The sequence below is a fragment of the Mus pahari genome, chromosome 2, assembly GCF_900095145.1.
Source record: "Mus pahari chromosome 2, PAHARI_EIJ_v1.1, whole genome shotgun sequence".
NCBI classification, from domain to species: domain Eukaryota; kingdom Metazoa; phylum Chordata; class Mammalia; order Rodentia; family Muridae; genus Mus; species Mus pahari.
The window spans coordinates 306,762-322,319 of record NC_034591.1 but is presented as its reverse complement, the minus strand read 5'-3'; the positions used below and the strand labels follow the sequence as shown (position 1 = coordinate 322,319).

General features: G+C 44.7%; 1 protein-coding gene across 2 annotated transcripts in view; it reads right to left on the bottom strand.

The window, feature by feature from the left end:
* Positions 1-15,558, bottom strand: part of Cdk6 (cyclin dependent kinase 6) — a 178,791-nt gene that overhangs the window by 42,543 nt on the left and 120,690 nt on the right. For both annotated transcript variants that reach the window (XM_029535610.1, XM_021190849.2), the window contains exon 5: positions 4,922-5,031. In XM_029535610.1, coding sequence (XP_029391470.1) covers positions 4,922-5,031 — 110 coding nt within the window. The remainder of the gene's footprint in view (positions 1-4,921; positions 5,032-15,558) is intronic.

Genomic DNA, 15,558 nt, shown 5'->3' with positions numbered 1-15,558 from the left:
GGCAACCCAGAATTTCTAAGAATTACTATCTGTTCACCACAATCTCCATATTCAAAGAATTTGTAGCATATTTTATTCTGTTTCAGTGTGCACTCTCTTTTATATCATTGCTTTAACCTGGAAAACCCCGTAACTTTCAAACGAGAAACTAACAGTCTGGCCAGGGCCACAAAGCAACTACTAGATACCCGGAGAGTGGAGATGACGAGTTGATCTTGCCGCAGAGTTAAATACCACTCTATTCCTGTTCCCCTGCCTCCATCTCCCCCTAGCCCTCCCATCACTTTAACTACATGGCGACTGACCAAATCTCTGACTGTTTTAGCACAATACACATCTCAACATGAAGTTAAGATGGTTTACTTACAAAGAAGAGAGAAGGGAGATTAAAAAGAATATAGCTCTAATCCGTTTTATCCACTTTGTAGAATGCTTCTGAGGGTCAGTGCGGGCAATTATTAAACTCAGATAATACTGACAGATGGTATTTAACTCTCTGGCTATTTGGCAACCATCTGCCCTAAGACTCTCTTTATTGAGTTTGTATTTCCTAGGCATCAGTTTTAGAATAGAAAGCATGTAACTTTTGATAATGTGACAGAGAATCAATCAGCCTTTCAAACGCTGGGGAAAGTGGAAACCAAGGCTATGTGACTATGTGACCTGCTCTTTCGCCTTTAAAATGTCATTGCTGTTCTCTTGTAGTAATGCATAAAATACTCTAGAAAAAAAAAAAGCCTTTGTATGTTTGGTGTGGTCAAGAGCACAAACCTGACAGAGTAGAGCAATCGGCAGCTACAGTGTCAGGTAGACTTGGATTCAAACCTGGCTGTGCTGTATAATAGTTGGTGTTCCTGAACAAGTTATTCACTCTACTTGTGGAAGATTCCATGTCTCTCCCCTCCGAACACGGCACGGTGAGGTAACTCCTGAGGTAACTCCTGAAGGACACAGTCCCGGGCTTGTAAGAACAGAAGTGGTTCACTCCCTGGGCTTCTTTGCTTCTGGGAGGTTATAAAGGATGACAAGCATTGCTCATACAAAAATGATTATTCCTCAAAGATTTTATACAAACAACTGGGATGTGACCTCTGACCTTTCACTGAGAATTCTTTACTACCCCATATAGTTGTCGTCGTCTTCTTCTCCTTCTCTTCCTCCTCCTTCTTCTTTTTTTAAAAAAAGATTTATTTATTTTATGTATATGAGTACACAGTAGGTGTCTGCAGACAAACCAGAAGAGGCATCGGATCCCATTACAGGTGGTTTATGAGCCACCATGTGGTTGCTGGGAATTGAACTCAGGACCTCTGGAAGAGCAGTCAGTGCTCTTAACCACTGAGCCATCATCTCTCCAGCCCCCCATCCCGTCTTCTTATACCAACCCACAGCGCCCATTCCTCTCCAGCCAGTTCTGCTTAACAAACTCATCACACACGCGATGACTTTCTTTTACACTAGGATTTAAATGGTCATTTCTCGGGAGTGGCCCTCTCATATAGCAACCATTCTACAGGGAGTTGTATTTTAGAGTTTAGTTGAATTTTAGATGCACTCAGCTGGTGATGTGTGAGGCCATTTTGGTGGATGGTCATGAGTAGCTTTCTAATAATCTTGATATTTATATAGATTCTAATGTCTATCAGCTAAATAAATTACTGGTTTACCAGGGCTATGGTTTTATGTATTCTTGTTTAGGGTGAGGCTAAATTAAAAAGTAAGCTGATTTAGGGTAGTGAAAAATCAGTCAGAACCAATATAAAGCTGCGGTAACAGCAAAAACGATGGCGGGAATACAGACAGTATGACATAGAAATCACTGCCTCTGCAGCAAGTAGGAATGAAAAATAGACAGGTGTCAAATATTCCCCGAATTATAAGTAGCCTTTAGTAATGAAAGAGCATGCTTTCGGGATCCTGGGCCTTTCAGTTCTCAACAGGCTCTCCATGGAATCAGGAGTCCAGCTAGATCCTGGAAATGCTGGAATACTGCGACACTTTTGCTTCCGTTAAGAACCATGCCATGTCCAGATATCTGGGTGGTATCACAGGAATGTCAATGTGATCTGAGCAGAAATAATCAGACTGTACGCACGATCAAGGTCATAGTCACAGCAGGGGGACTAGGGCGGGGCAGGGTACCCCGGGAAGGGTAGATTATATACTTGGCAGAGACTTAGTCTACTTTAGCTTTAGGATCCAGTTTCTGATATTGCTCCATCCTTCAGTCACTCAGACCTTGATCTACCTCTTTATGCAGTACCTTCAGGAGGAAAGGTTTTTATGTCCCCACTCTCTACCCAGTATCTTACTCTCCCAGCAGGCAAAGCAGACCATACGATCACCACCGAAGTCTTTCCTTGAGCCCCCTCTCTCAGTCGTAAGAGTACAGAATGGAATTTTCCCATTGGAAAATGGGCTTGATGCACCGGCAATAGAGTGTATCATATATTCTCCACATTATTTGAGAGTCCTCAAGCTAGGCTGAGAACCTAATTATCAATCAGACTGATCACTTAGGTGGAAAGGTGTTTAAGGCTTGAAAAATGAAACTTGGGGTTGACCTGTTCCATAGATGGGTACCACTCAGACTTAAAAAATACTGCCAATATCTAACTAGAGGCTGCTCAATTCTAATGTCTCAAGTTTTATCTTTCTTTTAGCATCTTTCAAAACTAGTTTTTTAAAAAATCAATCATAGCTAATCTAATTCGTACTATGGAAAAATAACTGACCCCCCCCCCAATACAGACTCCATTTTTACACAGAGGAGAACTCTAAACACATAAATATAATCTGAATGAGCAGTTTTCTAATCAACTCTTAGTATCATGGGCGTTATTCCGAATAGCCTGGAACAACCACCCCAACTCTCACCTTGCTCTTCACGTCGGTCTTAATCTCATCTCTGGCCGTAAGACTTCAACCTAATGTCTTCCACTCTTGTTAGATAAAAGGATCACCTAAGGCAGGTTTAAAGAACGGAATTCCTGGCTCGACCCAACAATGAATCTGAACCTCAAGGGAGTGTCTGAGATGTGCACCGTTAAGGACTGCCCACTTCTGCCAACACCATCATCCAATCCAGTAGTTCTTACCATATTAGGATCAAATGGAGGCCTTGCCGAAACACAGGGAAACAGACCCAGCTCCGGAACTAACTCCAATCTAGGATGGGTCCTAAGAATTCACATTTCTAAGAAGGCCCCAAGTAAGGCTGAAGCAACAGCACAGGGACCACACTCTCAAAAACGCCTTAAGGGCAGATACAGGCACCAGAGATCCATCTCTAGCACCGACATACAAAGCTGGGCATGGTGGCATTCCCGTGTCCCACGGCTGGGGAGGTGCAAACACATGGCATCCCTGGGGCCAGCCTAGCTTAAACAGCCAGCCCCAGGTTCCAGTGAGAAAGAAACCCGGTGTCAAAGACTGAGGAGGACACTGAGGTTGACTTCTGGGCGTCACATGCACACATCCACACAGGCCCCCTCCACTTCCTCAACTGTTCCAGGTCCTACTTAGTTGGCCTGGTTAGTCGTCTCCGCTGTTCAGTGGATGGCTAATTTTTATAATCCCCTACCCCTTTTCAAACAGTACAACATTAGAAGTTACTAGACTTCCTTTCAGTTCAGACCCCTGCTAATTCTTGGGGGCCATTCAACCACAGTACCCTCCTACATCAAGAAATAGAGAAGCAAATACAATGCAGAAGCTCTGGCAATACACCCCACACACAGTAGGGCAGCATGAAACAGTCTCTGTGCTCTCTTGTCTCTGCCACAATCCAGTCATCCTGTGAGTTACAGTGAGTCTTGCTGAGGCGTAGAAGCAGTTCACAAAATTCTCTGAATGAACTTCCTCTGGTTAGAGCAACCAGCAAGCCAGAATGGCTGACCACTTCTTTCCTCAGAAAAGAAGCTACTCGGAGCTACACTCTGAACACGCTCAAGAGGGATACACTTGGCTTCTCGCTCACCTCTTCCGAGGGAAACAAAAATACAGAAAACGAAACCAAACTTGATTAGTGCTGTTTGCCTGTTTTTGTCACCTAAAAATCAGGTGAACTACCACTTTTACAAGCGGGGTGGCCTGCGGAAGGAGGTCATAGGGTTCATTCACTGCCCCATGAAAACTGCAGAAACATGCTTGATGTGTGGGACACAGGGACACTAAGTGAGAACGCAGGCAGCCTCGTGTGATCATTAGATTCCGCCTTCTAAGCAAATCTGCTTTTCAAGGACGTATTTTATTTTACCTGTGTGCACGTCACAGCATGCCCGTGAAGGTCAGGGGAGTCAAGGGGCTTTCGAGAGTCCCCTTTCTCCATTTTCCGTGTGGGTCCTGGGAATTACACTCAGGTCCTCAGGCCTGGTACCAAGTACCCACTGAGCTGTCTCACCGACCTGCAACCCTCGACAGTCCCCAAATGTGCCAGCTCCCTCCCCATACGGTGGGGCTATGCCATACTCTAAGGCACCACTCAGGTCCCCCTGGCCTGCTCCTTTTTAACCTGATACCCTGCACCGACAGTTTCCATCGTCAGAATTTCTGTTAAAAACTCTGTAGCCCACCTCGGGTGGGGGAGTGCTGAGTGCTGTGAACAGGATTTAAAATGCACAAGTAAAGAAATTAATAGAGGAAAAATAACCAAAACTACAACAAAACCTTCCCCAGTCCTGATCCTCCTGGGGATAAAGTCCACCCTGAGAGTCTTCCTTCACTAAAGAGATGCTGCACGTTAACCAGTTAGGACAACGGGGGAAATCACTCGCCAAACAAAGTTACCACAAACCAGAAGCTGTAAGGACCGGGAACACAGATGTAGGACAGGTGGGTCTGACCACGCCCTCAATCGAGACAGAAATGCTATGTGGGTACGTAAAAGACCAACGATTCAGAGAGAAAATGGAGTTCTTACTTTCTGCGAAACATTTCTGCAAAGATGCAGCCGACACTCCAGAGGTCCACAGGGGTGGCATAGCTGGACTGGAGCAGGACTTCTGGGGCTCGGTACCACAGCGTGACGACCTGCAATAGCAAAGACACCTGATTGTTACTGAGGAAGCCAGCTGTCGAGTTACACGCCCATCTCGTGTGGCCCGAGGACAAGATCTAGTTCATACAGAACTATATCTCGTGGTAACAACACGACAGAGGCAAGAAGCGCACAGGACTCCACGGGCCAGGAAATTACATCATCCCACACCCTGGGCTCCCATTTCACTGTCTCAATGGGACCAGGATGGCACACAACACAGGTTTCAGAGAGCAAAGTAGAAGAAGAAGAAGAAGAAAAATAAATAAATAAAACAAAGCCAAAACTCTTATCAGAAAACTGCCCTCCCCTACTTATGAGACTTCAAGAGAACACACGGGAAACAATGCTTGCCCAACTCCCAAGTCACTGTTGGAAAGGGCAGGGGGGATTCCAGTGGCTGCTGGAGGGTGACCCTGAAGTGTACAGAGCATCCCAGGACAAGTCAAAACTGCTCTTATTTAGACACTGTGGGGAATCAAAATAAACTCCCCTCCCCTGGTGCTCCCAGGCAACAGAAGCGAGAAAAAACAAGACAAGATGCCTAACACAAATATCTGCACGGTGTCTAAGGACGTCATCCCATGGAGGAGTGCTGCAGTGACGAGAACCCATTTGACACAGAGCAGACCGACGAGGCACAACTCTAACGATTTCTTCCAGGTTGAAGGTTGAGGAAAGACCAGGTCAAGGCTTCAGACTTGTGTGTGTGTGTGTGTGTGTGTGTGTGTGTGTATGCGTGAGTGTGCGTGTGCGCGTGAGTGCGCGTGCATGTGTGCATGAGTGCGCATGAGTGCGTGTGCATGTGTGTGTGAGTGTGTGTGCATGTGTGTGTATGCGTGTGCATGTGTGTGCGTGCGTATGCGCTTGTGTGTGAGTGTGCGTGTGTGTGCATGTGTGTTTGTGAGTGTGTGTGCATGTGTGCATGTGCATGTGTGTGCGTGTGCATGTGTGTGTGCGTGTGCGCGTGTGTGTGTGAGTGTGCGTGTGTATGTGTGCGTGAGTGTGCATGAGTGCGTGTGCGTGTGCGTGTGTGTGTGTAGGGGAATAAACGCCTCCCCGTTCTAGAGAGGAAAGGCAGAAGTTCTACAGACACTCGAAGTAAGGGCGTCCTCTTTGTCGTCAGATACTCAGTCAATACCTTTCACATATTTTACATGCACATCTTGCATCTTCCAGATCTCTTTATCCTCATTGTTTTGTCTGTGTTGCTATCCAGAGCTCCTCCAATTTGGCGTCACGTACGTCGATCCTGTGCTGGTTGGTACACTGATAACTGGGGTAGCAGGTCTCTGAAAATGTCTTCTTCTCTCCATGTACGTCCACCCTGTCCTCATCACAGGACGGAGTTTACTGAGCTTTCGCTGATCGGGAGCTGCCTGACCTGCAGAACGTGGCAGTGATGTTTGAGGTTATCAAGGCTAGCTCATAAGACGTCGTGTGACCTGGGCCCTTTCGAGTGCTTGCTCTTGACATGCTTCCTCTGGGGACCCAGGAGTGACGCTGTGAGGTGTTCATGAAGACACTCTGACAGTCCCTGCTAAATTCTCCGCTGAAAGCTCTGTGAGCCACCAGTATGGGACAATGAAGGCTACCTTGTCCCCAGACATTTAAAGACGACCGAGATGGAGTCCAGTCAACGTACAAGAGTATGAGAAAGAATAAAACGATGGGTGCTTTAACTTTTGGGGACGAGTATACAGCTACCCTGACAGCTCTCGTCTCTTCGTCTCATATGATCCGTTTTGCTTCAATCCACCCAGGGGTCAGTTTTCGTTAAGAGACACTTGGCTGACAGCTAGCGGAGGAGGGTGTATCAGGCGTGGAGGCACATATCCAATCTTAGCACTTAGGAGGCTGAGGCAGGAGGATCATCAGTTTTAAAACCAGCCTAGACTGTATAATTGAGACCTTGTTTTAAAGCTACATCACCAAGTCAGGGGGTCCTGGATTGTCTGTTTCCCCCTTTCTTAATTTTTGTATTTTAACGTTCTCCAGGGAATGTTCAGCGGGGTTTCAGCACTACTGCACCTAGCACAGCCCCAGCTCCCACCACCACAATCCATTCAATCTGTTCTCTTAGCCTGGGAAGCTTTTTCTTCCTCTATGCATGGAAATTCTATTTATCCCACAAGACCCAGTTTCATGGTACCAGCATCCTGGACTCACTGCTACCTAAGAGGTCCTATGATTCCTCCCTGAGGGCCTGGACAAGGCTTTGTCCACTGTGTGTCTGTACATGCTTATTATCTATGATCGTACTGTGTCTGTAACAACTAGGCCTTAATAGCACAGTAGGGATTTTTAAGGCGATCGGTCCTAGGAAGATAACGAGGCAAGACTTACTTCAGTTCTACCAGCATCCATAGCAGGAACATTTCTTTATCTCTGACACACTGTAAACACAAGTCAGGTGCAGATTGTCTACCAAGTTCCACTTGAGTGGCACACACACACACACACACACACACACACACACACACACACACTGTGAAGGCACACATTCATTAACCTCAGTCCATAATAAAGCCTAGCATCTTACCAGATGACATTTCAGACGGATCGCCTTGTTATTTTAAGATGTTCCCAGGAAGCTGATTTCAGATGTCTCACCCTAATAAACTTCTCATTACCATCTTCACTTTCAATACTTTAGCTGCAGTATAGACTATAATCATTAAAAATACGAACATCCTGACTGATAGATTTAGGAATTTCCCTTCTACTCATTTTAAAATTTACTCAACACTCAAATGTACACATAGATTTTTATCTGATGCTTTTAAAATGTCTATTAACAGTGACCGTGCGACTGTTCTTCGTTTTTCTAATGATGGACATGACATTAGATTTCCTAACCCTGCACCAATCTAGCTTCCTCGTGAATATTAATCATTACATATAGTACATACACTTATCACCTATTTGCAAACATTTACTCAGGATATTAATATTTTTATAAATAAGAGTAGCCCTATAGGATTTTCTCTGTGTTACTTTCCCCTGTTTTGACATCAGGAATAAGCCAAGCGATCAGCCCACTTTCTTCTTCATTTTTGAAGCATTAACGGCAAGAATAAGTAATCCTTTGACAGCTCCAAAATTGTCCGGCTCACATCTTCGTCAGCTGGGCGTGTTTACACTGTTTGAATCTCTTCTTGGTGACTGTTCCATTAGATCTTTGAACCTCTTGACGAGTCAGTTTTGATTATGACCAAGGATTTCTCTATTGACTCTTAAATTTCAATTTTAAACCGCACTGGCCTGAAGCAGCTCCCAGAATGCCTATTGCTTTGGCTCTAGCGGCCTGCTCGGTTGTCTCAGCGGCCGATCACTTGTACTGATTGTTTCTTGTCAGACGTCCTTCAGATTTTCTCTCTCCACATCTATCAGGTGCTTAGTCATATTATTTATTTTAAACACTCACGTGGGGTTTTATTTCCATCTTGGGAATGTTATCCTTTTATTGGATAATCTAGCGATTTCCCGTTTTTAACTCTACACAGTTTCCCTCACCATCTTTTGTTTTCCCTTGCACTTTTCTTAGGTTTTTTGAAAAACTTCAGATTCCATTAATAGAATAATTATTTACATGTGAATTTTCATCAATTTGGTTCAACCCCAGATAAAACACAGTTGATGTTCTCCCTTTAGGGCGCAGGGCTCGGAGGCGTAAATAATCTAGAAAAGTGTCCGGACATTTCCCTAAGGCCAGAGCAGAGTACTTAGTGTTTCTCGTTCTTTCACTCCTGGGGATTGAACAGGGCCCTGTCCACCTGAACAGGAGTTCTTCCACTGTGTTACAGCCCAGACCACAGCTCTCCTCCAACCTCTGTGTGTGTGTGTGTGTGTGTGTGTGTGTGTGTGTGTCCCTCCCTCCCTCTCTCTCCACCTCAGTGTAACCTCTCCTACTTGGTTGGTTTTGTTCTTGTTCCTGTACTGACAGCTCCCGTTTGCTGCTGTTGTTCTACGGTGTGTGGAGGTGCATTCTCCATCGAGTACAGTCTGCAGTAGAAGGTTGTGTGTCCTGGAAGGTCTTGTATTTTGCTGTATTTGGCCAATTCTGAGTCCATCGCTCCCTCCGCGCCCCCCCCCCCCAGAATTTTTCAAGGTTTATGTCTTTTGGCACATAGTATTTATGATAATACAATATTAATAAGATAACAAGAACTTAGATGGTACACACAGACAAGTCCCAGTTAATTCTGCTGTAAAATGCAAAGAGTACATTCACTCAAATCAGGAATTAAAAATGTAAAATCTGCACAAGAAAAAAATGGTAACACTACTGTTGAAGCACATAAAAGCCTACACAAACGTCACAACAATGGTGTGAAAAGGCTGTATTGTAAAGGTAACAGTGGGCTAGAGAGATGGCTCAGCAGTTAAGAGCACTGACTACTCTTCCAGAGGTCCTGAGTTCAATTCCCAGCAACCACACAGTGGCTCACAACCATCTGTCATGAGATCTGATGCCTTCTTCTGGTGTGACTGAAGACAGCGACACTGAACTCACATAAAATAAATAAATCTTAAAAAAAAAAAAAAGGTAATAGCAAGACAAAAATTAAGAATATCCAATGATTTGGGGGAGAAAAACAATTCTCAACACAAAGAAATAAACCTGAAGGTGACAAAGATTAAAAACGCCAGAGAGAGACTGAGGTATTTAAGTGTCCGACCTACTTCCAGGTGGGTCACGTCAGACTGATTAAAGACCTTATATCAATCAGTAAGGAAATAATATAACTGAAAAAAAAGGGCAACAGCTATGAAAACGCAATCCATAAAAAACACAAACCGCCCAAGCTACCTTCTCGGAGGGAGAGAAGAAAGGGACGCCACTCTTTGTAATGGAACCGTACGGGAAGGGGCTGACTTGAAGAAATGAGCAAAATGACATCATTCAGACTTGCTTTCAACTGCAAATCGGCACAACTCCTTTAGAGGATAATAAGACAGCATTTATAAAACAGTTCACATGTCCCTGATCCAGCATTCTCCTCAGAAACAGTTACGCTACTAAACAAACAGTTATCCCTAAGGATGTTTATGCCCTAGTAGTGACTAATAGGGGAACATTATTTATCTTTCAAACAAGAGTGGAACTGTTCTCATCTTGTACATCCTGCTCACGCAGAAAAGATGTCCACGAAATAGTATAGAACGAATAATCAACTCTGAACTCTGTTGCAGTATGTTCTGATTTTTGTTTAAAAAGTTATACGTGGGGTTGAACATCATGGCCATGGTGTGCCTGGGAAAGTAGGAACACAGGCATGAAGCTTGCAGTGGGTGTCCTTCATGAAGCCTGGAGACACAGGGTGGTGAGTGCGAGCCAGCTGCTGCCAGTGAGCTGAGAACTGGGAATTCCAGATGGTGGGGTAGCGTGCCCCAAAGCATGAGGCCTGACAGGGTTGAGATCTGTACTCTCCTGAAAAAATCTCACAGGGCCAAGCACCCACAAAGCAACAGGTAAAGGCAGACTGAAGTCATGCCACGAGTGGTCATGATTTTAAATGTATTTTGGAATATCTTGCAGTCTTTTTTAGGTGAGTCAGCAAGTTGTAGAAATTCAGCTGCCATTTGGTTTCAACGGTTTAGGAGACAGGTTGCTTGCTGTTGCTTTCCAGCTGGGTCATGACAGCGCTCTGTGTGTGGGATACTGATTACAGATGTCCACTGCAGGGATGCTTAAGAGCTAACAATCTCACGTGTCTCTGTGAAGGTCCTACTTGGCCTCCATACAAATCATTGCTAAGCAAAACGAAGAGGAATTAGATTATGTTCATACTCTAGTCGAACTAACAACATTTGTCTAAAGACGCCTTGATTTTGGTGAAATTCCTATGGAAAAGAAATTGAATTGTTAAGATTACCTTTCTACAGGAGTGAAATAATTAATAAAAAAGTACAAAATGGGAGAAAAAAAAAAGAATTACATTTCTAGTGAATTCTCAAGTAGAATAATCCCCAAGAGCCCCCAGGGCCTACACTAAGTAATAACCTTTTATTTCAGACATAAATTAGCTCTTTCTAAAAAAGTCATCCTCTGGGTTATGTATTATTTTTGGATATATATCGAAAAGCGTTTCTGGCGGTGTCTTATGACTATCCTATTGTCTAATCCAGAGTCCTTCAATTTTCTTGTTAAGTTTCTATAGTTTTAAAACCTGATTTGCAACATTTTGTTACAACTAAATCTAGTTTTAGGTCCTTGAGAACAAAGTATAACAGTTTTTTTTTCCCCCCTGGCAGGGAACTACAAGTTTGTTTTCCTTCAAAATTAAACTTCTGTGAAAATTTCTGATGGAAAACTATCCAGTGCACAACCAGTTTAAGAGTGTGTGCAAAGCAGAAAGGTATTAATTACTAATATGAAAGTCTTCTAAAGTCTCAATTTGCAAACACTGTCACGGGAAGCACCGAGTGCAATGTGTAAGAACCGGGTTGAAGAATCTGTGACAAAGGTTGCTACCAATGGTGACAATACAGTTGTCTAGTAAGCAAAGATAACAATAGGAACTATGGACAGAGTCTGGCTGGAGCCAATTGGAATCAAAGCAAATACCGTGTTTATTACAATCATTACATGTATTAACAGCCTCTAGAGATACTGGACGGATCTGGCAACAGGAGGGGGGAGGCGGAGGTGGGAGCAGTTCAAGGATGTTTACAGAAGTCAATGTATCTGTCTAAAGGGCTTTGATCTCTAGTCACATTTTTTTTTTTTTAACCAGTTCAATACCACTAGAAGATAAATCCAGCCAAGGCCAGTGCTGACTCAAAATCCACCAGAGTCAACTGTTTGTTCCCACTTAGGCGTCTTGTATTTCTGAGCACTTTCACCTGGATTGTGACAACACTGCCACCGCCACTGGCTTCACACTAGTCGGCTACAGAGGTTTGAAAGGCCCTGGCGAACGTCAGGCTGCGAGAATCTCCCTTTTGTCCTGATGACCTCTGCCTTGGAGGCTGCCCTATCCGTTTGCCATGTGCCTCCAGGTCCTTACTGAGTTTGGCCACTGAGAAGTCTTGACAGGAGTTGAGAGAGAGAGGGAGAGCAGAGATCAGACCCTCAACTCCAAGTCGTCTCACAGTGTCAAAGTCTACGTCAGACAGCAGGATCATTCCAGTGACATACCCTCCCCAAGCCTGTCCCCTTCGAGTCCGGGATTGATAACAGTCTGACTGGCTCAAGATTCAAGCCCTGCACCTCTGTCAATCCTGCCTCAGTAAACAGATCTACCTGGAAATAGCACATCTTGACTGTGTCTTCATTTTTCTGTCAGGACCCCAGGTATACATTAGTTTACAAAGCACTGTGGATGGAGTCCCCCCTCCCCGAGCCTGTTCAAAGAGGGCTTTTGGACAGGTTAATCTGTGAAGTGCTCCATTAATACTCGGAGAGACTAGAGCAAACCCTGAGCTCCCCTTGCTTGTCCTTCATGTTGGCTATCCAGACTCTATTTCTGGGGCCACTTTAACATGCCTTAGCCCTGAACATAGACAACAAGTTAGGAGGAACATCATCTTTGACAGATGACAGAATTTTCCTAAACTCTGTTTATACGCTTCCTGCCAACACAAAAACTTCTGATATGCATGTTTTCCTACGGAAAGCTGGTATGGCTTGTGAAATGAAAATTAAAACTAGGGATAATTCTATTGGTTTTTTTTTTTTTTCCCACAAAGGGTCTAAAAAACCAGTTCTTTAATATTCACATTCAAACTGTGTGTATTAGAAAGAATTGGAGTTTGGGTTCTTGCAGGCAGACAGTCTTCTCATTATAATGCCACATGGAAACCATTAAAGAATTATACACTAGGAAAAAACCAAACCAAACCAAAAGGACAACAAACCAATATTTTGCAAAAAATACAAAGGGGCCACCTCACACTCATTCATTCCTTCGTAAGCGGAGTCCAGAGGAAGTGTTTTAACATATGACAGGAGAGTCTCAGTGCTTGGAGCCCCATGTGCTCGGGGTCCTCTTCCATGCATGGATCATGGTGGGATCCCACATAGTGGCTCTGCCATCCTCTTCTCGTCCCTGTTCTGACATGTCCATTACCCCCCCAACAGGGTGTTCTTCAGCCCCACAGCTTCCTGGCTCCCATGGGTTCCACAGTTCCCGTTAGATACGATCACTTCACACCAACGGTCCTTTGCTTGTGCGGGGTCCTATTGACCTGAAACTGCAATTCTACGAGGGTCCCCGCTGTCCTCTGACCAAGCCTTGGTTTATTATTTGTGCTTAGTATTGGTTGCCCAAAAAGGTTTCACTCCAGAGAGCAAACCTTACACCCAGATCCAAGTGAGTTTCAGTGGACTTCATCATGCGCTTGCTCTGTAAAAGGCTCCAAGTCAGCTGGACTTTGTGACCACCAATTAGGAAAGCACACAGTCAAATGACTTGGCTGAAGGACCCCCAGGGGCCGGACGTGTTGCATGGTGGTAAGTCCAGAATGCCAGGTTCAGAGCTCCCTCTGCACTCTCTTCCATAAGAGCCTGCTATTCCAGAAAGTCATTTCACTTGGGTGATGTATGATCCTCCATCTCACATGGTTAGCCTCAAATTCATACAGTACCCAGCATACTGCAGAGGACCACATGCAATGTTAGCTGTTTCCTGGACATCACCATGTAGTTCTTCCATTAAAAAAAACACAAATTCAAATTGCACGCACTGCCTTTCATCTGGCACTTGCTGATCTTATATCCTTTGTCTTCGCAAGCAAACTTGTCCCTTACCCACGTGTGCTGGCTAGTTTTAGGTCAACATGTCATCTACTACAGTTATGTGAAAGTCAAGAGCCTTAAAGGAGGAAATGCCTCCATTAGATCAGGCCCTGGGCAAGCAGGTAGGGCATCTCTTAGTTGGTGATTGGAGGGTGGTGGCCAATCCACTGTGGATGGTTTGGGGGTCTCTAAAAAAAAGATGGAGCAAGCTATGAGGAGCAAGCCAATAAGCAACACCCCTTCAATAAGCAACACTCCTTCATGGCCTCTGCATCAGTTCTTGCCTCCAGGTTCCTGCCCTGCTTGAATTCCTACCCTCACTGCTTTTGAAGATTAACTATCAAATGGAACTGTGAGAGAAATAAACCCTTTTCTCCCCAAGTTGCTTTTGGTCATGGTGTTTCATCAAAGCAACAGTAACCCTAATGAAGACACTGGGTCGTCTGCTTAACTCCACAATCAGCTTACCCAGAAACTTTGAAGTTCTTCAAACATGCATGCTGTGTCATGCCTTGCGGCCTTTAGATAATGTGTAGAAATTTCTCTGGAGGCTCCATCTCACAACTGCACTCTTGATTCTTCTTAACCTCACCTTGCCTCGTCCATCCCCGGACACAAACAATCCTGGCTCTTACCACATCGTAACTGCGTCAGTGTGTTTTTACAGCTTAATAGACCCAGAGGAGTATCTTGAGTAGGAACCTTGACTTTGCATACCCAGCACCTTGCAGAGTGATGTGACGTGATATAGGCACACACATTAAATACGTGCCTGTCCTAACAAATGTAAAAGTAGGTAGCAGAGGGCAGAATGGAGGGTTCCAGAGTTAGGAAGGAGAAGCCAGGGTAGGAGATGGAGTATGGAGCAGGGGTGTGTCCCCAGACCCAGGTCATACATTCTGAGGGCCCACCAGCAGTATCTTTAATCATCAGACAACTTTAATGAAGTGGCCTCAGGGCCCCTTTATCTTGTAAACTAAGTCCTAAAATGCCAGACAGGCGCACGGTTTCCCTCGAGACACCTTGTTGAAATTTCATGCTGAACTTGTGAAACTTCAAACAGCCACAACTTGCAAAGTGTCTATGATGTTCCAGGCAATAAGTTCATCTCTCTTTGCAAAACTTTAGTAATAGCGTAGCTTTGGTTTTGACGATAAACAATTGCCACTAGATTGCTCCCTGCCTTCACCACAGAAACTAAACAAATATTCGGAGACATCCCTTCAACCGTCACAGAGAAGGTTGAAGGAAATGAAAATCATCCTGAGTACAGGATTGGGAGGCTTCAGGGATCATTGTTTCCTATGAAATGGTGCTTTAACCTTCATGTGTTGGGAGGCCACACAATGATTCAGAGTTCAAAGAAAACTTTAAAACGGGATTTGTTTGGGTTAGGGAGACAAATCGCTCCGCAGCCAGTGCCTTCTTCCTCCTTTGTTGGTGTGTCCATTTTTACACAGGCTGCGCATGCCGACCAACTTCATGAGCTCCAGCAGGTGATGTGGCCAGGGGCAAATGCAAGCCTAGTTGTTAAACTAAGCTCCCTCCCCCTCACTCCTCAACAACGTTCAACTCCACGGGCACTGCCTTCCTTAAATGGGGAAGGGTAGGAGATCCTTGACTGAAGGTGCCACCAAGGTGTAGCTCCTTGTACAGCACCGGCTTCCCTATGGTCTCCCACCTACAACGTGCAACAGGTGCACAGGGCAAAAGAAAGGCGGCCCTAGTCTTTAATCCCAGCACTTGAGAGGCAAAGGCAGGCGGATTTCTGAGTTCG